General features: G+C 29.1%; 1 protein-coding gene across 1 annotated transcript in view; it reads left to right on the forward strand.

Moving 5' to 3' along the window:
• The window catches only part of LOC117170927 (hornerin-like), a 69,452-nt gene that overhangs the window by 34,226 nt on the left and 18,447 nt on the right, over positions 1-16,779 (forward strand). Inside the window, exon 4 of the mRNA XM_033357973.1 lies at positions 10,371-10,543. Coding sequence (XP_033213864.1) covers positions 10,371-10,543 — 173 coding nt within the window. The remainder of the gene's footprint in view (positions 1-10,370; positions 10,544-16,779) is intronic.

Genomic DNA, 16,779 nt, shown 5'->3' on the forward strand with positions numbered 1-16,779 from the left:
AAGTTATAATTTTATTCTAAGTGACTGGTACGCCCTATTAAATGAAATAAATTTGAAAATTAGGTAAATATTGTTTCAATTGGTTTCCTTATTAACAATTATGTAGGCGGATATCGCAAAGTGAATAGTTGCTTTGACAGGTATTCAGGTGGCTGACAGCGCGGTTCAGAACTCCACAACTCTGCATGAGCCAAAATTCAGCTCCAAATGATACTTTCCCTTAGATGCCCACATGGGCACCTATGTTCAGAGGAATACATTTGAGACTTGAAAACTCTCTCAAATGATCATTGTGAGCCTAATGAAATTTGAGCTGCAACAAATTTAACACCAGCGTTTTTCTGTGCATAAAAACATTGGCTATTGCAGGTGAAATTGGGGATCCCATTGCTGCCCCTGAGGTTTGTTCGTAGAATTGGTTATTGAACGAGAAGTTAGTATTATTGAGACAGCTTTCTATCTGAGATGCGAACTCGGAAGGAAAGTTTGTAAAGATTTAATATCAATTGTATCAGAGATTGGTACTTCCGTAAAGAGAGATACTATGTCGAAACTCACTATGATGTCTTGGGGTTGAATCTGAACCTGTTGTATCTTTTTGATAAAGTCAAATGAGTTTTGGACGTGAGTGATGGAGTTTCCTGCAAAAAGATTTAGTTTTGTAGCGAGGAAGCGTGCTAGGTTGTAAGTTGGTGAGTTTATTGCGCTGACGATCGGTCTGAGTGGAATTTTATCTTTGTGGATTTTCGGGAGCTCGTAAAGTCTTGGAGTGATGGGATTAGTAGGTATCAAGTTAGATATTGTTTGGCTGTGAAGTTTAGCGTCTTTGAGAAGAGTTTTTGTTTTACTGACTATTGTTTTAGTAGGGTCCTTTTTAAGTTTTGTGTATGTGTCGTCAGTCAGAAGGTCCATGATTTTGTTGTTGTAGTCTTCTTTATTCATTATTACTGTTGTGTTTCCTTTGTCTGCGGGTAATATTATAATATCTTTATTCCGATTTAGTTCTGTAATTGCGGTTTTTTCTTGTTTTATTAAGTTAGAGGAAGGAACTTGGCTTGGCGTAAAATGTTCGCCGTCCTACGTCGTATGTCATTCGCTTTTTCGGGTGGAAGAGTATATATTGTGGATTTTAAATTGCTTATTATTTCTTCTTTTGGGATTTTCAAAGGAGCTACTGAAAAATTATGTCCTTTAGATAAGGCTGAAATCATTCTATTGTTAAGAGGATGGTCAGAGATGTTTTTTACTGTATCTTTTAGTTGCGTTTGCTTTACTGGAAGTAATTTGTTAAATTTTATCTTTTGTTTTTGAGTGGAAAGCTCTTTAATTCATTGGGATTGGTCAAAAGATATGCGGTCCAATGTGGACCAAATGTCAAATATGAGGGTGTTTGATAGGAAAAGGTGAAGTTTTATAGTTTTTTGGTGGTAGTGTGCAAAAGAAATTTGGTATGTTGCATTCTTTTTTTCGAGAGAAGCAAACTTATATTATGCAGAATTAATTTCGATTTAGATGTTCCCAAATTATTTTTCAGTTGTAAGAATTTCGGGACGATTTTGTTGTCCCTGCACTGTTTCAAAAAAGCTAAGGATGTTAGTAGCTTACTTGGAAAAGTCCTGAGCTTACTAAAGATGTTGGTTTTAGTAAGAATGCTCTTCCCGTAGAGCTCTTTAATAATAGATTTAATGCTTTCACGATGATTCATTTTGATAACAACAGATATTTCGGGTTTCACTCGTGTAAAAAACTACGAAATTTAGCTGACGTTTCGTGAACATTACAGTTCACTTCTTCAGGGCTGACCTGAAACTGAGGTATCAGATTATATTGTTCTTCTGTATACTCTCTACGAAGCCTGTGATTGACCAGAGCGCCCCGCCCCGCCGTGGAGATTAGCCAATCAAGTCCTTTAAAAAAAAAAATATTTAGGTTTTGTTTTAATATCAAGGAATTTTTAATAAAATTTGAAAAATTAAAAGGATGTAAAATACTGTGGGCTACTTTTTAATATTCCAAGTGATTTATCATACACTCCAATAGATTGAAAGAATTATGAAGTATTTGAAACATTTTAGGGTATTTACAAATATTCCAAGAAATTGTCAAGTGATTACAATAAATTTAAAGGATTTCAAGGGTTTTGAAATATTATTGGGTATTTTCAAAGATTCCAAGGAATTTCAAATAGATGTCAATAAATCGAAAAGATATCAGAAAATTTCAGTTTTTTTAAATAGAAGGGATTTTCAATAGATTTCAGTAATTTAAAGGTTATTCAGAGATTTTTCAAAATTCCAATTAATTTTTAATAGATCAAAATAAATGGATGGGAGTTCAAAGAATTTTTAATATCTTAGAGTGTTTTAAAAGATTACAAGAAAGTCTAAATAAATAACAATAAATTAAAGAGATTTCAAAGATTCCAAGGAATTTCAAATAGATGTCAATAAATCGAAAAAATATCAGAAAATTTCAGTTTTTTTTTAAATAGAAGGGATTTTCAATAGATTTCAGTAATTTAAAGGTTATTCAGAGATTTTTCAAAATTCCAATTGATTTTTAATAGATAAAAATAAATGGATGGGAGTTCAAAGAATTTTTAATATTTTAGAGTATTTTAAAAGATTACAAGAAAGTCTAAATAAATGACAATAAATTAAAGAGATTTCAAAGATTTAGGTTCTCTTTTTAATTCTAAGGAACCTTTAATAGATTGAAATGAATTTAAGTGGTTAAAAAATGTTATAATATTTTTAAAGGCTTTCAAAGCATTTTACGCAGATTGAAAAAATTTCGATAGCTTTTATTAAATTGATCGGATTTCAAAGATTTGAAATACTATAGGATATTTTTAAAGATCCAAAGGAATCTTCAATTAAATTTTCAATTCAAAAATTCAAAATAAAAACCCTAAAATGATTTCAGTAAATTTAAAGAAAGTCAAAGAGTTTCTTATATTACAGGGTATTTTTAAAGATTCCATGTATTTATCAAAAGATTGCAATAAATTGCAGGAATTTCAAAGATTTTAGGGATTTTTTTAAATTCAAATTAATTTTAAATAGATTTAAATAAATGGATGGGAGTTCAAAGAATATTAAATATTTTAGAGTATTTTAAAAAATTTCAAGAAATTCGAAATGGATGATAATAAATTGAGAACATTTCCAAGATTTTGGTTTTTTATTTCTTAGGAACTTTCAATATATTTAAATAGCTTTAAGAGATTAAAAAAATATTAAGATATTTTTAAGGGCTTCTAAGGCATTTTTAACCAATTAAAATAATTTCTATAACTTCTAATAAATTGATGGGATTTCAAAGGATTTTAAATATTATAGAATATTTTCAAAGATTTCCAGGAATTTTAGATAGACTTCAACAATATGAAGTGATTTCAAGAAATGTTAAGGTATTTTTAAAGAATTTTATTATTTCATGGGACTATTTATCCTAATAATTAATTTTTCATCATTATTTTTACATTGTTAGTATTATACAGATTAATTTTAATCAAACTTCAATTATTAACATATTTTTATATTTATAAACTAATGTTACAGTTATTTATATAAATCATTTCCATGTTGCAGAACATTATTATAAGGCTGAAGTTCAACTTTAAATTTATTTAAAATCTATTTTAAGTTCGAAAATAAAGGAAATATCGATTATTTTCTGTTTTTCAACTAACTTCGATTTTTTCAAATAACTTTTGTGTTACAGGAAGAAAAGAGTAAGTAATACAAGTTTAATGAATATGTTCGATATAGATAATAATTCTACCAATCAAGTTTTTTACAGCTAAGATATACAATTTTCTTTAAATATTTACTTCATAGGATCACTTTTGAAAGATATTTTTTCTTATAATAAAACTGTGTTACAGGATTATACCGAAATTTCTTTCGGGCTTCTTAATCCGTTTTTTAAAAACTGAAATTGGATAAAAATGTTTTAAACAGTTTAAAACTACAATTATTTAATGTCGGATAACTGTAGTTATCAATTGTTTACAACGTTTTTATTCAGCGTCAGATAAATAATATCTGTAGAATTTCCTTTTCAATTATTAATCTCTTTAAATGTACCATTTTATTCTGCAGCCATAATATTAATGAAAAACTGTTTTGTTTTTGGATGATATAAAAACTCGAGAATATTCAAAAAGAGATTATATTTTTTCAACTATAATTGAAAACGAAAAAACGCGTTATTTTGTAATCCTGCTATTCATTTTGAAAAAATAGTTTTGTTTAAAAAATATATCTGAAGCTTCCTTGTAAAAGATGTAACAACATAAATTTGGAAGAACGTAATCAGGGACACCTCACCGGATAAATTTTACTTATATGTAAACAAATTCATTTTTAAACCTAGTAAAGTGAAAACAAACTTGCAGTATAGGATATTTTTAGCAGAAAATATTTGTAATAAAACCTTGTTATTCAGAAATTTATTCCTCCAATAACAATTCTATAATATTTCAAGGACAAGATATTGTCAACTTTTTGATTTTCAAGCATTTAATAATTTGATAGAGTAATAAACCTTGATTAAATTGAGGCAAAGATCTAATAAACTAACATTGATAAATTGCCGGTCGAGAAAATAAGTTAGAAATCAAACGACAACCCATAATTATATTGAATAACGCACATTTGTTACTTCTGCAGACTTTTCATGATTAACTGATCAAGTAATTGATTGAATAGTTTTTCATGTCAGATTACTTTCTGGACCACAATTTTGTACAGGTTCTTTTACGATTAGAAATATTCAATGTTGTAACTCTACTTTTTTTATTCGCTACCCAAATTCTTTATGTTATACTTTTCCTTAATGGATTGTTCATATATTACGTAAGACTTTTTTCTTTTGTATAAATAAAGACAAGAATAAACTTGCCATGAAGTTATCATTATTGTATTATATAACTCGTTCATTTAGGTCCCGTAACACTGCGGTTAAAGTCTGTTGTGCTTTTATTATCAAACCCTGGTGAAACAGAAGTCTATATGCAGGCCACCCTCGCTGCTGAAGTGTCATTTAAATCCTTTAGTATGAGTTTAAATATCTTTAAACAACTCCACTTTACTGAGTTCAGGCCTGTGACAATTTTTATTTTTCTAACTTGGGCTTAAAATCACTGTATGAGCTTAATTAAAATCAGTGATAACCCACGGCTGAATCTGACTTTATTAGAAGTACTCACATTAGCCTGAACGTTTAGTCAGGGGATAGGAGAACTGCAGAAAACCACCTCACGAGTTCAGTCAGTTTTTTTACAGTCAAGTCTAAATGCAGACATTCGACCCTCCATCGAATACATGCAATCATTCTCGGCGTAAAAATTCCTGTCGAAAAAGCTTATCACCTGGACTGTTCCCCAGTTTTTAAACAATTTTTAACAATTAATATTAATTAATAATGAAATTTATAAAGCAAATCATAAAATTATGATTTTAGAGTTGGATTTCTTTAGAAATTTATTTCAACAAATGAGCTGGAATTCTGGACTGAATTTTCAATTTATAATTCTGATTTGTATATATTAGGGTGGTCCAAATTTCTTTTCTCAAATTTGCATGCATATTACCGACAAATTTTTTCGAAACCACAACAAAATAAATGCGTTTCAAAATGATATTTAGAGGTACCACAAGCCTCTTGAAGCTTGACACGAATTTTCCATAAAAAAAAGAGGTTTTTGTATATTTTATTCAGAATCCCCTATATTATGTAAATCGACTTAAAACTCAATATTTATTTTCAGAAATAGCCATAGAATACGCATCAAAAATTATTTTTCAAATATCACGCCCATAAGTATATTTTATAGTGTTTTATAGTATTACTTCATTGATAATTAGATGGCTAAGTAAATTGTTTAAACAATTGGAGGAATATAATTGTTTAAACAAATTATTATTGTTTACAACTATCTTCTCCCATAGTATTGCTAGATATTTTCGGTTTTCTCTGAAATTTTACACTTTTTGTCTATTTCCCACTTAGAGCGAGAGAATAATGAATGTAATTTAAAAATCGTTATTTTAAAACAATTTACTATTGTTTATAACTATTTTCTTCTAGATAATTACTAGAGATTTGCAGATTTTTTTATTCGGTTTTTGTTTGACTTTTCAGTTATTTATAAATACTAAAAATTAATTTTGATAATTATTCAAACGAAAAGGTTTTTATTAACTACTCCAAGGAAAATTTACAATTAGTATGTTCTATATAAAAAATTTTTTTTAATATTTTAAATGTCTATTTTATTTCGGAAAAATGTATTCATAAAAAATAAAGAGATTGTTTAAAGGATTATTTTTGTTAACTTGTTTTAATTATTATCTCGCTAAGTAAAAAGTGGACAAAAAGTTAAAATATTTCAGAAAAAACTGCCAATTTTTACCATTACTATAGAAGAAGAAAGTTTTAAACAATAATAATTTGCTTAAACAATTATGTTTAAAAAATTGCATGCATTATTAACTAACAGTAAGTGAAAAATGGAGACAAAGATAAATATTTGAGAAAAACCACAACTTTATAAAATTATTCAATTAGAATATCCATATAATTAATAACAAATTGTTTAAACAATTAACTTTACTGATTTCAATTATTTGTTTCCGTATTATAATTGAAAATATGAAAAAGTTGAAAAATTCTGAAAAATCCTGATTTTTTAACAATTAACTAGGAGAAAATAGTTATAAACAATGATAACTTTTTTTAAACTAAGTTTGTTAATTAGAATTAATTATCACCGCAGTGAGTTAAAAGTTGTTACAAAGTTGAAAATTTGAACTACAAAAAAACAACTATTTAGCAATAATATTGCAGATAGTTATAAACAACAATAATATGATTAAAGATTGCTAATAAATAAATAATTTTGCAGGGTGATAAAGGGGAAATTGTTACAACTAATGTTTTATGAAATAAATAGGGAGCGAAAACTTAATTTAGAAAGAAAGATACAAATAACGGAAACAAGATTTTACCGCACTTGAATATTTGGACATGGTTCACAAGAAGAGTTAACATATTACAAGGAAATTTCAGCTAGAACATTAAAGTTTCCTCTGCTCAACAAATTTTCAAAAGTGCAACCAAATATTTTATACAAAAAATTTCAAGCATTTTACATTTTATGTATCCAATCGGATACTTTCAATAGTATTTATTGATATTCTTTTATATTAATTTATAGAAACAGCCCTTTAGTTTCTAATTTTATTTCGTTTTTAATCAAATAAAATTGGAGTTTTAACATAAAAGCTTCGCATCCATTGACTTTTGGTTATTCAAATGTTATTTGGAATAGAAAAAAATCTTTCTTTCAAATAAAAATTTCTATTTTCTTCACAAAAAGTTCTTTAATTTTCCTCAACTTGATTTAGTAAAAATACTTAATGTGGTGCTTTTGCGGCTTAAGGGCATGCTCTTCGTGACCACGTGACCAAACTAGTCCCTGGTAATGAGCATTTTTTTTTTTTGGTGTTCACTGTGTCCACACGGATTGAGATATCGTGTTTAAAATTTAACAGATTAAATAAAAAGCACTAAAGAACGTTTGTATACATCAATATGTTTATAGTTGTAAAGAAAGTTTATTTATAAATCGATGAAATAGAATATTACCATTAGAGTTATAGCACTTTGCAGATAATTCTTGGTTTGATGCATTCCGGATCTTTTGGTTCGCGTATATTCAGCACTGCCACCAATTTTGGACTAAATCGTCTAAACCTTAAAAAAATTAATGTAAGCAATAAAATTTGCACATTCGTTGCAAATCAGCCAACAAATATCTGCACACACGTAAAGACGTCGCCAAATTTTGTGCCCAATAGGTCAATCCGAGTGGACGTAGTGAGTACCGAAAAAATTAGAATCATTTCATTCTCCACATAAAAATTGTATGAATGAACTTAGTCACGTGATCTCGACTTTATCGACATTCAAAGTTTCTTTTTCTCTCCGCTAGAAACCGCTAAAAATGCTCCAAAAATAATGATAGGTTACGTGTATGCAGATACTTATTTGTTGATTTGCAACGAACGTGCAAATTTTATTGCTTACATTAATTTTTTTTAAGGTTTAGACGATTTAGTCAAAAATTGGTGTCAATGCTCAATATACGCGAACTATAAAATTCGAAATGCATCAAACCAAAAATTATCTGCAAAGTGCTATAACTCGAATGGTAATATTCTATTCCATCGAATTATAAATAAACTTTCTTAAAAACTATAAACATATTGATGTATACAAACGTTCTTAAGTGCTTTTTATTTAATCTGTCAAATTTTAAACACGATATCCTAATCCGTGTGGACACAGTAAACACCAAAAAAATGCTCATATCCGGGGACTAGTTTGGTCACGTGGTCACGAAGAGCATGCCCTTAAAGTCTCTATTTGGGCATGAAACAACGTATTCAATCAAATAAAGTTCCAACTTTGTATGTTTTATATGAAAAAGGGTCGATTACTGGCTTATTATTTTTGGAAAAATGAGAAAAAAATCAGCCTTAACCCGGATTTGAACCGCGAACGCCACTGTACATGAATGGAGCGTTAACCAATCTTGAGAAAATCCGCTGAATTAGAATATAAATTTAAACAATGATCTTATTTTCTTTAACCAGGATATTAATTTGATATCTTATAATGAATAAAAATAGTGTCAACTACTGGTCTATTATTTTTAGGAAAACGAGAAAAAATCTATTTCATCTCGGATTTGAACCTGGCAAGCTTCTATACATGCGTAGAGAATTAACCAGTTAGATTGCAGAATAGGGGCATCACTTGTCACCTCTGTTTTGGCTCAAAAAAAAATTTTGTTTGGCAACAAAATATTAAAATATTTTATTGAACGATAAATGAAGCGATTTGAAGAGGCAGAAATTTAAGATTATTTTAACTTTTTTTGCTATGGAGTCTCAAATATGGGTCTCTCACGATATATCTCAGTGATCCTATTTAAAGAGAATTTGAAAATGGGTAAGGGAAATTTGACCAACATTATTTTCTGTACTAGCCATAGGGTTGCTTTCCCGCCCCCACGAAACGTTGGCAAATGGTAGAGTTTTGACCAAAATATTTTTGTGACCTGTCAAAGGGGTGTTTCTGTTCGTTTGGATGTTTAGAAGCACCTAAAGAGTGAGTTAAATATGGCCATTCCGATATCGTGGCATATCCATATTTAAGGTATCTTAGTAACAAAACTAACAATAATTTTAAACTTTTGTCTAGTCAAATCACTTCATTTATCGGTCAATTAAATATTATAATAGTTTGATGCTGAAAAAACTGGTTGTCCAGCCAAAAGACAGGTAACGCCCCTATTCTGCAATTGCACCAATTAACCAATTACGCTACCGAGGCTGTGGCAGATTATTTCTTGTTTTTTCTATATCACTTGCAGGCACAGGTCTGCATCTTTTTCTAAAAAAAGTTTCGGAATAAAAAATTAGTGAATACCGGATAATAAAATAAGATAATTATTCAAATTTATGTTCTGATTTGGTGAAAATTAATGCTGATCCGCCTCACCATGTGATATCGGCGAAACAAGAAATGATCTGCCACTGGCTCGGTGGTGTAATTGGTTAACGCTCCACTGATGTATAGTGGTGACTTTGGTTCAAATTTTGACTGAGACAGATTGTTTCTAGTTAATCCAAAAGTAGTAGATCAGCGATCGACACTATTTGATATTTAAAATGAAACAATTAAATAATACCCCGGTTAACAAAGTAGAATCATAGTTAAAATTCTATTTTAAATTTATTTTTAGGAAATATGTTGAATAGTCGCTTTCAAACTATGAAAAATGTATTTTTTTAAAAAAGGCTTCAAGCGATCTTTTTCGTTTTTTGGCTCAAAATTGTCGTGAGTCCTATTTTGGGGTGAAGTCCATTGAAGCCCATCGTGGAAGACCAGATAATATAATTACGCTCGGACTAATATGACTAAAAGTGGAACAGAATGTCTTATCCCATTACATCAGTTTTTTCTCTCACTATTCCTCACGAAGCTGCTTGGAAGTTGAGCAAAAAACTGATAAAGAAGGAAGCGTTCCGTGGGCAGTTGGTTATGAAAGTAACGATTCACCGGTCGACGCTCCGAGCATTCGCCTTGGAACGATTCGCGTTTTTACTTTCTTTGATTGGAGAATTGCCGCTTTCATGTGGGAGAACTTCTTTCCTGCTAGCACAACTTGCAAAAACCTATAACTATTGCTAATCCTAATCAATTAATTAGCAGCAATATCATTTTTCCTTTAGAGAACTCTTTCCTAATTGCTATACCATTTATAATTTTGTTGTTACATTCAATTATTCAAGGTCGATGGGGTTGAGCTGAACGTGACTGCAGGTTCCAAGGAAAGACTGGTACACTTCGTGAAGGGGCTGAAGAATGAGATGGTCAGGAAATCCAACGAGAAGGCCATCTTCCTTGCCTTGCCTACGAAACCAGAGCAGTTGGCTAAGCAATTCGATCTTAAGGAGCTTTCCAAGTAAGCGAGATTATATAAAGATTTATAAATACAATGCTTTATTCTAAAAAATTATTCACATTATCTTGAATATTAATTCTGATTGAAATTTGATCGGATCTCATAATTATAATGAATTATCTTGTCTTTGTAAAACGTTTTGTATCAGGTGTCTCGTTCAGTCATTTATGCAGGATCTTAGTTGACGGTTATAATATTTAGATAGAAATTTAATAAAGCCATCTCGGCTTCACTCATAGAAATCAGCGATTTTATGACAGACTATTGCACGTATTTATATTTAATTAAATACAGAAAGAAGTTTTTGTTATTAAAATAATACAAGTATATGAAGGGACTTTGGAATAGGTGAGAAAGGTCCATTATTAAAGGTTAAGTGTTAAGCAACATTGAAGACAAACAAGGTCTAAATTAATGACAAGCATCGATGATAAAACTAATCAAACTTTATGATCTGTCAGTTTGACATCTTGAAAAGTTCTTGTTTATTTGAAGTTGTTGTAACTGAATGGAAATTCTTTAGTTTAAAATGGATGGCCCCTTAAGTCAGATTGAATTGTAATTTAATCTGACTTAAGGGACCGTCCATAATCTAAATGATTATTTTAAGTGGGGAAGGGCTTACGCCAAAAACTACGTTTTTCGATTATTTTGAAATGAATGAATAGAAACCAATAATAAAGTTGAATTATTTTTAGTTGAAAACTCTACTATATTATTTCTCTTATATATTTCTTCTTTGGTTGAAAACTCAACTATTTGTTTTCAAATTAAATTATTCTGTTGAAAATGCAACGATCTTGTGAAAAATCATATTTCGGATTGAATTTTGAACTCTTTTACTGAGCATTTATTTCTTTAAATATTTACAATATTAGTTGAAAATTCATCTTTTTGGTATGATACATTTCTTTCGTTGAGAATTCATTTTTTTAACTAAAAACTCAACAACTCTATTTTTGTTGGAAATTAATGATTTGAAATTAAAATTGATCTTTTGTAGACGCAACTTCAAAAACTTGGTTAAAAGTCATTCTTTTTCGTTCCACCGACTTGAATGAAGCCTTTTTCATTTTTTTGATAAAGATGTGTAGTTGTTTAAAAACGAATTTATTTTAAAAAGGCCTATTACACTTTTTTAATATATTAAGAAATAAATTAAGGAATGAATTCCTTGTAAAAGAGCATCTTTCACTTTCTTAATATTTCACATCACATTATTTTATATATTTAAAACAAAACGATACACCAAAAAATTGTAATTAATGGTACGAGAAGCCGTAATGTATCCGAATTGAGGTAATCATGATTGAGTAAATAAGTATATAAATTTATGTGGTGACATATATTTGAGAAGCCTAATAGGCTCTTTTAAAGGAAATTAATTTCTAAACAACTTTTTTCGTGGATACTTACTCTTTTCTTTAGTAGTTTTACAAAAAATTTAAAACATTTTTTTCGAAAAATTTTGTATTTTCAATAAAAAGAAATTATTTATTAAAAGCAAAACTTGCAGAATATGTAGTTCATATTAGCGACAATCCACTAAAGAAAAGTAAAAAAATATAATAGTGGCCTTTTCCATAAATTCATTTTCAAAATTTTCAAAAAACTCCCGCCATTTTCTCAATTCTGAAAATTTTGATCTTTTTCTGCGGTCAGTCGATAAAGCTCAAAATTGGTCATAACATGAAAGAAAACCCATCCGAATATATATATATATATATTTGGTAAAAAAAAACTACATCATTTTGAAAAATATTTTGCCATTTTTGATAAAAGCCCAAGAGCAACGATAATAGTGTAAATATGTATATTTTGGTTAGTGAATACAAGTTTAATGGTAAAAAATGCAAAATGGAGGCCAAATTTTTTTTAACATTTATAAAAAAAATCTAAAAATAAATTATCAATATTTGCCATAATTATTTCTTATGGAATTGGTAGATAACATAAAATAAGTTAGATTCGAAATGGAGGGTGAAACAACTTTTAAATCTAGAAAAACAACCTCAAAAATTGTTTTTGATGTGCTTTCAGGGTTGATTACTAGGAGGGTATGACCTGAAAAAGAAAAATTAATACCATAATTATTATTGTAAATTATAAATACTATTTTTTCATATCATTTTTTTTCGATGTACCCTTTCCAAAATAAACGGCAACAAAAAATTTTTGGAGATGTTTTTTTTCAATTAATAGGTGGTTTTACCCTTCATTTCAAGTCTAATTTTTTTATGTTATATATTAATACTTTCAAGAGTATGTATGACAATTATTAATAATTCAATTTGAGTTTTTTTATAAGCGTCAAAAAAATGTGGCTACCATTCTGAATGTTTACCTTTGAATTTATAATCGGCAACACGAATATACATATACACACTATTTCCCTGGCTCTAGAAATTTATTAGTTCAAGCTATTCAACTTTAAAATTGATTTTCCGGAATTCTTTATTTAAACAAATAAGTAACATTTAGATCCGAAGTGTGAACCTTAGTCGACTCCTCTAATAATTTTTTAGATAAAAATTAATGTATTTTAATTAAAATTTTAACTATTGACGGTTCCATTGAGACTTGATAATTTTTGTATAAAAAATCAACTAGTTGGTTTAGAGGTAAACAACTTTCTAAAAAAAAACTTTTTTTAGTTCAAACTTGATATTTTTGGGCTAAAAATTAAACTGTTTTGTGGAAAATTCATCCGTTCGTCTTGAAGATTCTACAATTTGGTAGAAAATTAAACTAATTAGTTAAAATAAATTTCGTTTTGTATGAAAATGTATATTTTTGGTTGACAATTCAAGTGTTTAGTTTAAAGTTACACAAATTTTGGAAAAATTCATGTTTTCAGTTGAAAATTCATTTACTTGTTAAAAGTTTAATAGTTTTATAGATAATTTCTCTATTTGCTTGAAATTTTAACAATGTGGTAAAAAATTAAACTATTTGATTTAAGATTTTTTATTAAAATTTATCCTTTCAGTTAAAAATTCAAATACTTGAATGAAAGTCAATCTACTTTTTTAAAAACATTTTTTAAGGATCAACTCTTTCATAAAAAATCTACCTTTCTGGTTGAAAATTGGTTTTCATTTGTGTTAAAAATGATCTTTTTATTTGAAAATTTACCTGTTCCATTTATCGTTGGGAATGTATCCTTTATAAGTTAAGAATTCAACTACTCATTAGAAAATTCATGTTTTTAGTAACCTGTGTGGTTTAAAAATATCTTTTTTTCATTGAAAGTTCAACTGTTTGGTTTGAAATTCATCTTTCTCGATTAAAAATTCATCTAATTGGTTGACGATCCAACTATTTGGTTGAAAAAATCGTGTTTCTTTTATCATTCGTATTTATCGCGTTCATCATTCGTCCTTTGAATTAAATATTCATCCGTTATCATAGAAAAGTCATCTTGCATGGTTGAAAATTCTTCTATCTTCAAAAAAAATCATCTTTTGCATAAAATTTAAACTATGTGGTTCTTACGCAACTGCTTGGCTTATATTTAATTCTTCGTTGTTGAAAGTTTCTTTTCTTGGGTTTAGAATTCATCTCTTTTGATATAAAATATTTCTTTGGTTGAAAATTCATCTACTTTGTCCAAAATGCAATTTAAAATCGAAAATTACAACGTTTTCTCCATTTTTAGAATTGGTCATATAGTTTTTGGATGAGCCCTAAGTAATGATAAAAGTGATGAAGTTGCAAGAGAAAGACACGTGTCAAAACAAAGGCTTATTAAAATTCATAGAAATTAATATTCTTATTTCTATGTCCACCTTGATGATAACGAGCGATGAATGCTTCAGCGCAAACAAACATTTTTTTATAGTAAACAGGCACATTAATGAGATACATCATTTTCTTGTTCCTCCCGCTTCCACGCCATTTAAGGAATGGGTGGCATGAAGCATTGAAACACCAGGTTCAAGGAAGAAGAAAAGACTTTCGATCCTCTGGATATGGGCGGACGTTACGCTTGGAATTCCTTTCTTGAATATTTATTCCGATGAATATTAATAAACTTTAACTTTATTATTAAACTGTGAAAACGGACGTTTCGTTTTTATCATGGTACACTTTTAACCCTTTAAATAGTTATTATATTATGAAGTTCCTGAAACCTAAACATTCGCAAATTGTATCTTCTGCAAATAAAATCTTTCATGTGGAAATTAAAGAGAGAGAACAAATATTTGTTGGTAATATTTTCCTTTTTTAACCCTTGTGAGTACACTCAATTATATAAACGGTGTTACACATTCGGGGTAGCTGGGCACCCAGCTCACTTCTAAAATTTGTATAAAATAATAATGCAATTGAAATTGTTACCTAGTCGTTTATTATAATGTTGATAAAAGTCACAGTATTATATTTTCAATAATATAAAGAATTTCTTTAGGTTTCGTTTAATTTGAAAGTTGCAAAAAAATTTTTTTTTTTGCTGTGAAAACCATGATTCTGGATCTCTAAATAAATTTATTTCAGGTCTTCAATGTCATCGTTAAGCATACAACGCTTGTACTTATTTTATATTTTCTTTTTATTCTATAACTACAATTAAACTCGGACATAGCGCGCCTGGAGATAGTCATTCCGAGAATTCATTCACTCAGATTACGTTCGGAGTTGTACTATATCCAGTTTCGTTAGGGTAGGCCAGGTCCAAGGTTAGCCTCAAAACCGGGAATATCTCTGAGTTAGACTGTATAATTGAGCTACATCTACTATAGCCATGCTTTTCCTATAATTTAGGCATACTTTATTTATAATTCTGATATACTTGAGTTATACTCTAAAGATATACTTCAGCTATACTTCAGATATACTTCAGTTATACTTTAGCTATACTTTAGCTACACATCCACTATACATCATTAAAATAGATATAAAGTATGAAATCTTCTCATATACCATACTTTTATTAATTTATTATACTATCTAAGAGATGAAACCTATACGATTTTCCAAATATTTTCATAGAAAAATTCCATACAAATTTTTTTAATCGGCATACGCTGCAATCCGACGCACAACATTGTACATCTGGTTACCGTAGGTAAAATCTGATGAATAATTATTAATTAAATAATAATTTAATTGAATTTTAATTTATATTTAATTTAATTTAATTATTCAATAATTGAGCCTCGGTGGCTCAGTTGGTTAGACACTCGGACTTCACCTCAGAGGTCCGGGGTTCGATCCCTGAGCCGGTACCTCTGGAAATTTTTCAATGAACCTTTACCGAGGTTCTGGTGATTCAGAACCCACCTTAAGCTGTAGGTCCCCCCATCGTGTACTTGACTGCAACCCAGTCCGTCAATGATGGGGTAAAAACCAGGATTTGTCCAATATGTCTGGGCAGACTGCTCTCATCAGATCACTTTATTGTATTATAAAAATGCGTCCGTGACTGATGATATATACCGGCACAGCCCCGTGCAAAAATGATCAAATAAAAATCCAACTCTAACCAAAAATGCCTTCGACATGTTGGGCAGTATAATCCTGTGACAACATTTCAACACAGAAATGTTTTTTTTTATAATAATAATCTATTAATAGAAAATAAATTTAATTATTATTACTTTTATTATTACTATACACATTTTATATTAAGTATCAAATCAAAGTTGAATTTCCATATAGTGTGTACCCTGATGCCCTGATTATACCCGACGTAAGTATAATTTCAAGTTCCTTATTTTTGCAAAAAAATAAAACTGAAATAAATTCCAAATGAACCACTTGCCCCAAGCAAGCAGAATTTTAATTTTTACTCCTCTTAAGTGCAAAAATGTACTGTTGTAAGCACCCGGATACCCGGCGCGGCGGTGCACGCAAGGCTTAAAAAGTTGTATTCCCGATATCTCGCATACATAGTGGTTAAAAACGTTGAAACTTCCAAATAAGTAATTCTACTTCATAATAAAATTTATTTTAAAATGTTTTTAAACATTATTGGTGAAAGATAAAAATTTAGTTTCAAATTTTTTTCAATATGGGGAAATAATTATGTTCTTATAATTTTTTACCACACTATAATGATTTAAGTTTTTCACCCTTTAAAGAGATGATAAAATGAAATTATTGGAAAAATTTTTTTTAATTTTAAGGAAACGGAATTGTGGGTCCGGATGCAATAAGGGCACATAAAATTTTTTCGTGCGAAAACGAAGTCCCCTAGAGGCTTTAGAAAAAATTTTCGAATTTTAATTTTCAAA

This window comes from Belonocnema kinseyi, chromosome 4 (assembly GCF_010883055.1).
Source record: "Belonocnema kinseyi isolate 2016_QV_RU_SX_M_011 chromosome 4, B_treatae_v1, whole genome shotgun sequence".
In the NCBI taxonomy this organism is placed as follows: domain Eukaryota; kingdom Metazoa; phylum Arthropoda; class Insecta; order Hymenoptera; family Cynipidae; genus Belonocnema; species Belonocnema kinseyi.